At 52.4% G+C, this 8,735-nt stretch overlaps 1 protein-coding gene across 2 annotated transcripts; it reads right to left on the bottom strand.

Moving 5' to 3' along the window:
• Nucleotides 1-1,386: 1,386 nt before the first annotated feature.
• On the bottom strand, nt 1,387-7,194 carry LOC105809546 (leukocyte immunoglobulin-like receptor subfamily A member 6). 2 transcript variants are annotated; one of them, XM_012643376.1, is made up of 8 exons: nt 7,161-7,194; nt 6,961-6,996; nt 6,489-6,773; nt 6,029-6,331; nt 5,311-5,607; nt 4,762-5,064; nt 1,678-1,728; nt 1,387-1,529 (listed from the first exon to the last, which is right to left on the bottom strand). In XM_012643376.1, exons 1-8 carry the CDS (start codon nt 7,192-7,194, stop codon nt 1,393-1,395), a joined length of 1,446 nt encoding a protein of 481 aa, XP_012498830.1. In that variant the 3' UTR covers nt 1,387-1,392. The 2 variants fall into 2 exon arrangements, with proteins under 2 accessions (XP_012498830.1, XP_012498831.1); XM_012643377.1 differs by lacking the exon at nt 1,678-1,728.
• Nucleotides 7,195-8,735: the final 1,541 nt, after the last annotated feature.

The following is an 8,735-nucleotide window of genomic DNA, read 5'->3' as shown; positions in this document are numbered from 1 at the left end:
TCCTATATTTATGGAGTTTAATTTAGGTATGCCTTTCTAAAAAAAATGCTGTCTGTTTCCGACCTCTATGCCTGCCCTGCATGTCTTCTTTTTACACTTTTCTTTCATTTACTCGCTGTAATGTCAGAAGATTGCTATTTGTCCATTTAGCCTGCACATTTGCACTGCCGTATAATACTCCATGGCAGACATACGCCACACATTTTTCTCTTTTTATGGATGTGTTTTTTGGGTTTTACAGCTGTCATTTAATATAATTGCCCGTCCTATCACTGCTCCCATGAACGTAACCTCACACATATGTGCACATTTTCCTCTTGGGTATGTACTTGATGATTATAGGTGGGTATCTGTTCTTTTTAGCTAGATACTTCAAATATACTCCCCAAATTGAAGTGATTTGTAATGTTACCACTAACATAGTGAATTTTTAAGTGATCACTATTATCTCCTGCATTTAATATTGCCATTTTTGTCTTTTGCTTCTCATCTGAGTATTCGAGGATTGTGGTGTCATAATTTCATTGTAACTGTGCACTAACACTGAAGCAGAAATACCATTACTTCTAAAATAGAAGGAAATACCAGGGCATATGTATAAGTGAGATGTGCTGCAGATGGTTCAGGCTCATTTATGAACACAATTCCGTTCATTGGTACCCAAATGTGCATTTAGTAATGTCTCATTGGCACCTCGAATTTGGCCTTGAAAAAAATATTTACACTATAGAATTTGGCAAATGCCACAAATCAGAGGATTTAAAAAAATACCTTTTTCAGAATCAATATACTACTGGGTTGTCACTTTTCAGTATGATGACTTCAGGTGATGCCATTTTAGGAGAAATTATATGGATAGTACCTGATAAAGAGTGAAGGGCTTGCAGGGTCTAGACAGGGTGTTGCGGCATCTTGTTGGGTTTGTGTTCTCCTGCTCGGAAGTTGATATTCTCTCAGTGCTTCAGTTCTTGAAGCAAGTTTGGAACTCTGAACGGAAGAGACGGAGACTTTATGAAGAGCATCAGGGAACGAGGCCAGTAGAAATGAAGGAAACCGTGTGACGTGACAGTGGACCAGAGCATGAAGGTGCACAGAGGGGTGGACCCAAAGCTTCCATGTGGGATGCAGCTGCATGTCTGGGGTGGGAGGAGGAGGGGATCCAGCAGGGAAGGTCAATGTTTGTAGAGACGAAAAGCATTGCAGCTCGATGGTCCTATTCAGAAACACTCCATGCAGTGTCCCTGCACTCGGACAGTGATTCCCTGCTCTAGAAATGACCAGCAGACAGTCCAGACAGCACATGCCCTAGATTCCTTTCCAGAACCTCTTGGGATCATCAGATTTGTTTCCAAGGATTGACAACTCTGGATGGTGCATTGTTCTCTCTGGAGTTTACCTCCTGGCTGCATCTTGGGGGCTTCTCTGGCTGTACCAATTCTCAAACAGCAGAATCCCGAGGGCCACCAGGATCAAGCCAGCCACGCCCATGTGGACGAGATTCTCCACTGTGTAATCCTGGGGGTGTGGGGCTGGGGATTGTGGACAAAGCGATCAGAGAGGTCAGAGCAGACCAAAGTCACACGGGATCCCTGGAGCTTCCCCCAGGACACCGTCCTTCCCTGGACAGGGCCTGACCCTCTGTGCCCAGCCCATGACCGAGAGGGTCTCCTCACTCACCACTCGTGGGGTCTGACTTGTTTTGTGAGTGGCTGATGGTCTCAGCTGTTCCTGAGAATGAAAACAGAGGGGAAGGGGCAGGGGATGAAGAGACCTGAGCCCAGCCTCTCCCCTGGGCTCTGCTTTCTATGTTCCTTCATGTCTCATGACGTGACTTTTATGCAGTTTCTCAATAAACCCTTTCTCTGCTGTAGCGGGGTTTCACTCTAGCCTCCTCATTGAATTATTTCCACTTTCCTGTTTCTTTGGATTCACACTTTCCTTGAGTCATTTTGGGAGAGAGTTTTGCTGGACACTAAGAGCTAAGGACCAGCAAGGAAAATGGTCCCCGCAATATAGAAATAACTGAACCCTTGTGTGCTGTCTGTTCTGTCTGGGACACAAGACCACACCAGCTAGTTCCCCCAGAAATGTGCATTTCCACCTATGAACAGTCGAGCACCCAGGGCACATGGATGTAGGTTTGGGTGTCAGGGTGAATGTCGGGGCTACCTCCCCTTCACCCCCCCTCAGCCAGGTCACCTGGGGTCTCATCATCCCTTTAATCTTATGTTAATTAATTGTTCCTATAGTTGGGAACAACTGAAATGTGATTCATACACACGCACGCATGCACATATAGAAATGTGTATTTTCTAAGTGGCGGTGTTATCACAGGGTCATCAAACAGTATTTCTGCTTTTATGAAGAATTGATCTAGGTGGGAAGACCAATAACAATCATGATAAAACAGAACACATAAAAAATATCGAGGCTATGGATGAATATGAATGTATATACATGTAGATATACACACATATATTCGTATGTATTCTATAGAATCATACATAAATATGTATATATACAAAGCTTTCAATATTTCTTTACTATTTAGTTACCTACTTATTAATATATTAAGTGTGAAAAATTGGTATCCAATTTACAAATAAAGAAGTGAAATTTCTATTTTCTTGTAGTTTATATAAAGTTTATCAGGAAATTAGAGGAGATCAATTACAAAACTAATGGAATAGAGGAATTCTGTAGTAAGTTAATGGGGAATAAAATGAATATAGTCGAACCAATAGCTTTATATTTGGAAAATATAAAGAAATCAAAGACCTCTCTTATAAGTTATTAAGGAAGTTGAACCATGCTTTAAATTGGAATGAATGCGCACAGTTCTTATGAATGAAATTTCAAAAACATTTCTTATGTTATTAATATACCTTTATTTTTAATGTTAGGAGAGAAAGACTTGATATTAATATGAAATTATTTTCCCAAGCAAATGCACAAATTAAATTAAGTCCCAATCAAAATGGGAATAATCTTATTTTAAAATCACAAATCCATATCACTTAAATTAAAATTATAAATTTATATATTCAATTACTTCTTTAAATGATTCCAAAAAGAACGAAGTGACATTACACCAGTGTGCACAGAAAATGCAGAGTGGAAAAGTTATACACAAGACGTGCCGTGCAATGATTCCCTAACATGCCCCAGTGCGCAGGTGCGGGTCCCGCCTTAGTCTCAAGTGCGCACTGAGCACAGAGGCCATCAGGTGAGCACAGGAGGGGCCGTGCCCAGCGGTACCCACAGCCTGGGAGCCTCTCTCTGAAGGAGCGTGTCTGGTGTGGGCTCCACTCTGGCCACACTCAGGTCCCACCAGAGCCCAAGCAGCCTCCCGTTCTGCCCTGGGAGGGCCCAGGGACCCCACATGTGTGGGTGAGGGGCTCCATCCTCAGGGTCTCTTGGAGATGAGAGATAAGAGCTGTTAAGGGCACGTCCGCCTGTCCTGTCTCCACCTCGCCAGCCTGTCCTCCCCCTCCACCTGCCACTGCATCTTCCCTGTCTCCAAGTCAGGCCTGGACACCAAACCCTGCGGACCCGGCCCGTTCTCCTCCTGCTCACCGCACATCGTTCCAGACAGGTTAGGGGCCTGGGCGTCACGCGGAGCTGCGTGGATTTAGTAAACATACGAGATCTGCTGTGTGGTACGTAAGAGGGGGAGATTCAGAACCAGTGGGGTTTTATAAATCTTTGCTGTTTCCATGGTATTGGGCTTCCTCTTACTAAGATGAAATTCCATCACTAATGAACAGAAACCACACGCACCTGCCCCCATCTGCCTTCGCTTTTGAATCCTGACACGTTTCAGTTCCTGAGAGGAGCAGGACAGGCCCAGAGTGGGCTGGAGAGGGGAGCAGGTCTAGGATCAGCCACATCCCAGATGCCCCAAGGGGTCAAGAAGGAAGCGTCTTTGGAGGTCACTCCCGAGCAGCTCCCCCTTATTCAGATGGGAACCCAGGTCAGGAGGGCAAAAGGCTTTTTCAGAAGTTCCTCCTCCCAAGGAGAGGCTGAGCCAACATAGACCCTGCCCCCTCCCAGTCGTCCTCCCACCGGACTCATAGACCAGGCACCTGCCTTGTTCCCTCCCCTGGTCCTGGCTCCTTGGTGAGTCGAGATGGCTCCTGGGTGTCCTGCTCAGGGAGGGGGGCAGACCCGGCCCCTCCACCCCTCAGCTCTGGTCCCTCCTTCTTGCCTGGTCCTTGGACACCCCTGTCCCCTCTGACCACCACAGAGCTCGCAGCTATCCCAGCCCCAGAAGCCACATGGACCCACCTTAATGTCCACCCTGCTCCCTGGTCCTCTGGGGAGCAGACCCCTCCCCTCGATATTGGGCATAGGATTGAGATGAGTATGGAAGATTCTCTGGGATCAGGGTAACTGCTTCCATTACCCACTGGGTCAGGACCTGGGGGTGAGGGGCTGGGACACTCGGAGGTTCTGATTCTGAGAAGGAGACATCAGGAGGTGGGGGGGTGGGGCCTCTGTCCTCTACCCTCAGTCTCATCACGTTTCCTCTGAGGTCCACCCAGGTCTCATTCCACCCTCCCTGCCCTGCACCCTGACTGAGACTTCAGGGGTGGGTGCCCAGGGGTGGGAGGTCCTGGCTATTTCCACCTGTCATAGCAGGACCCTCCCCTGGGGCCCAGCCCCTTCTCCCCCTCATTGCTTGTTGTCCCAGAGCTCTCCTGGGGCAGGGCCCTGAGCTGACCCTTTGAGCTCAGAGAGGACAGGGTCAGTGGTCCTCACCTGAGACCATGAGCTCCAGGGGGTCACTGGACAGTGACAACAGGTAGGGGGAGTGGCTGCGTGAGCCGTAGCAGCGGTAGGTGCCCCCGTGGGCTGAGGTCACAGGACTCATGGAGAATTCAGCCTGGTACCTTCGAGCTTTGTACTTTGATCTGAGACGCAGGGGGGGATCGGTTGCCCCCTCCTTGGTCAGAAGGAAAGTGTCTATCCTCCTTGATGACTGACACAGCAGGGTCACGTCCTCTCCCGAGGCCACCATGGGGCCTGGCTGTGCAGAGAGGGAGGGTGTGTCAGGGATCTGTCCTAGAGAGAGGAAGGAGGGGTGGGTGGTGGTCTGAGCTGAGACCTCCCCAGGGCCTCTCTCTGAGGACCCTCAGTATCTCTGTCTGTCTCTGTGATCTCTCAGCCTCTCCCTCCCCACCCAACCCTGTCTCTCTGTCCCTCCCTCCCTGAGACCCCCACCCCTCATCCTGCCATCACCCCTTGGGGCTCCCCCAGCAGGGCCTGTGCAGAGTCTGGGTCCCTGACTGACCCCGCTGGGCTCCTCACCTGCGATCAGGATGTCCAGGGGGTCGCTGGGGGCCGACCACTTGGAGGAGAGGTTGTGTCCACCGTAGCATCTGTACTGGCCCCCGTGGGAGTGGCTCACAGGGCCCAGGGGGAATTCGGCCTGTGTCAGCCCAGCCTGGGGCTGCCGGCCAGGGCGCTGGGGGAGGCCACGTCCCCCCTCCTGGGACAGAGCGAATCTGTCGTAGCCGACATCAGAACGACACTGGAGGATCAGATTTTGTCCAAGGGCCAGGACAGGGCCCTGCGGGCTGAGCAGGGAGGGCTTCCTAGACGAACCTGGAGGGAAGGACACGCCGTGGGCTGCAGGGCTGGTTCCTCCCAACACGTCCCGTGTCCTGTCCTGGCCCTGCAGGTCCCACTGTCTCTCACAGTCTGGGTCTCTGGACCTAGGAGCTCTTTCTTCACACTTCGGGCCATCTTGGAGACATTTCAGAAAAATGGGGTCCCCCTGCCCCCTAGCCACTGTCTTCCTGATGTGTCCTCATCTGACTGAGCTTCAGGACATAGCAGCGAACAGCCCCTCCCAGATGAGTGTGACTGAGGAACGTCTCTCCCTCGCAGAGCCTCCCCTGGGGTCTCCCTCATTCCTCAGCCCAGCCTCCACACCTCGCTGTGGGGTCCCTACCGCGGCCTGTCATCAAACAAACTCCCAAAAACTGTCCCCAAATTGCATAAGAGAAGGCTGTCGCTTCCTCACCTGAGACCAGTAGCTCCAGGAGGTCACTGGGGCCTGCCAACACCCAGGGGTTGTTCCTCTGATAGCCATAGCATCTGAACATCCACCTGTGGCTGGGGGTCACGGGACCCACAGGGAACAGGGCCTGGGACCCCCTATAGGAGTGTTGCTGTGAGTCCTGGGTCCAGTTGAACTTTTGTTCTCCTTCCTTAGTGAGAATGAACTTGTCAAATTCCAGCCATGAGCCACACTGGAGGGTCACCTTCCCACCTGAGATCACAGCAGGGCTCGGCAGGGCTGTGAGGGTGAGTTCGCCGTAGGGTGCTAGGAGAGAAGGAGGCAGCCCTGTTAAAAGAGGCTGACACCTCCCACATCACCCCCCAGGGCTGGGCTGTGAGTGGGAGACACCCTTGAGGGCAGACCCCCTGACCCCCTTCCTGACAGCAGAGCCTGGGGCCAGGACCCCCAAGTGTCCTCTCACCTGTCACCACCAGCTCCAGGGGGTCACTGCGCTCTGACCATCCAGCAGGGCTGTGATAAGAACATCGATATCGCCCTGCATTTTGCTCTGTCACGAATGGGATGTTGAACTTGGCCTTGTCCCCAGGCTCCAGTGGTTTCTGTGTGTCCCAGGGCTCTGAGCTTCCCTCTTTATCCAGACGGTACTCCTTGGCACCCAGGGTCCCCTGACACCAGATGGTCACAGGGCTCCCCAAGGCGATCATAGAGTCTGGTTCAGCCCAGAGGGTAGGTTTGGGGAGGGTCCCTGGAAGGAAATCAGAGGCTGGGTCCCAAGATGTCCCCACCCTTCGGATCCCAGCTCTCAGGCCAGGACCCTCCAGACGTCCCCATCGATCAGCTCAGAACTGCTGTTCCCCATCTCCAGCTGCCCAGGACTGTCCCCTTGTCCCCAGTGAGGAGGAGGGACCTGGGACAGTTCGGGACAGACTTACCTGCATGCACGTGGATCCTGGGGTCCAGATTCAGCCCTGGAAGAGAGTTCCCTGTGAGAGATTTGGCCCCTGAAGGCTCAGCACATTTTGTCCTCCCCGGGAGCCTCCTGAGCCCCTGGGGTCTCCTGCTAGAGCAGGGCCTGGCTGTGGGGTGGGGTCCCTCCCAGACCAGGTCTCCCCTCCCACTCTTGACATCTCACCGAGGCAGAGCAGGGCCGTGAGGGTGGGGGTCATGGTGTCTCCTCCCAGTGGCCCCGGCTGTGCAGATGGATGAGACCACGGTGCCTGCAGGACAGACGGACACTGAGGGTGTGGCCACTCAGAGACTGGGTCCTTCCTGTCATGCAATTGTCCCACCAACAGCCCCACAGGAAGGGGAACTGCCCTCCCCAGAAGCCTGGTTCTCATTTCCCCAGGGCTGGGGCTGGGGCTGGGGCAGGCACCAGGCTCTCTGCGCACATTTCAGACAGAAATGGGGTCTCCTTCACCCCCAGCCACCGTCTGCCTCATCTGTCCTCATCTTACTGAAGTTCAGAACGCAGAAGGAAACAGACCCAGAGCCTTCTACGTTGGCCCCTCCCAGGTGAGGGTGATGAGGGCCCCTCCTCCCTCTCGGAGCCTCCCCATGGGGCCTCCTTCCCGGGGGTCCTCACCAGGCAGTCGTCTCCCCACCCTGGGGATGCCTCAGGGAAGCTGCAGTTTCGTGCCCACGGCAGACTTGGACCAGCAGAGATATACGAGCATCTGACGGTGCAGGTCACGCTGAGCTGCCGTGTGGCCATCAGTCCAAAGGGGACATACAGGACAATAAGGGAATAAAATATGACCCTTTTCTTGGCCCTAGGATGTGAGTTTCTTTGTAACCAATAGTCCCTTCCCTCTACTTCCTTTTTTATTTTGCAACAGCTTCCAGCCCCGCCTGCCTGGGAGGCAGCACCTGAGTCACTCCTGTCTACTTAGGGCAAAGTGTTTCCTTGGGTGTCCCTCTGCACCTAAATCCATGCTCAAGGGTTTTGGAGCAGTTACTTAGGTGGAAGCTCTGATTTGGGCTGTTGGGTGGGGAACTGCTGTCTATCTCATTCCTGATCATTGTCCATTACCTGTATGACCAAGTTTTTCTTTGGAGCATGTTGTCAGGAGCCCCACTCGTCGCACTGCATGTGGGGTCAGTGGTGCCTCGAGGGTGGGAAGGGCTCATTCGTGGTTAATTTACAGACCAGGTTAAGACACGAGGGGTTGGGACATGAGGGGATCCTGGTGTCTGCTCTATGATCAAGGTGGAGGATTGATGCTCCCACTCAAGGGCCCCCATCTGTTCTTATCATCGAGTAATGCTACTTCTAATGTTTCTGAAACATGTAGCCACGGTTTTATGCTGAAAAATTTAGAAGAAAATTTCCCAATATAGGAAACTGCAAGAAAGATCATAGAGAATAGGTGAGTGGCCACTGGTTTCTGGGACAATCCGCAGGATATTAAGGTGGAGCTTTTACCTCTGTGTCGGCCAGCGAAGGAACTCCAGTGTGCTCATGTGGAGAGAGGGGTCAGGGCTAAGGGTTCAGCTGGAAGCTGTGGCTCCCCAACCCATGTGTTACTGGGCAGGCACAGGGACATCGCTGCTTGCTGACCCAGGCCCATGGTCAGCACTGAGACACCTCCCCCTTGGGTGTGTGCACAGATGTGCTGCAGTACTGTGAGACATGGGCGTCCGTCCCACTCACGTTGGACCCTTCTTTCTTGGGCACGACCCTAAGCAGATACTGAGTTTGGAAGAG

This window comes from Propithecus coquereli, unplaced genomic scaffold, assembly GCF_000956105.1.
Source record: "Propithecus coquereli isolate 6110/MARCELLA unplaced genomic scaffold, Pcoq_1.0 Scaffold196, whole genome shotgun sequence".
Classification (NCBI taxonomy): domain Eukaryota; kingdom Metazoa; phylum Chordata; class Mammalia; order Primates; family Indriidae; genus Propithecus; species Propithecus coquereli.
This window is presented reverse-complemented; position numbering and strand designations above follow the sequence as displayed.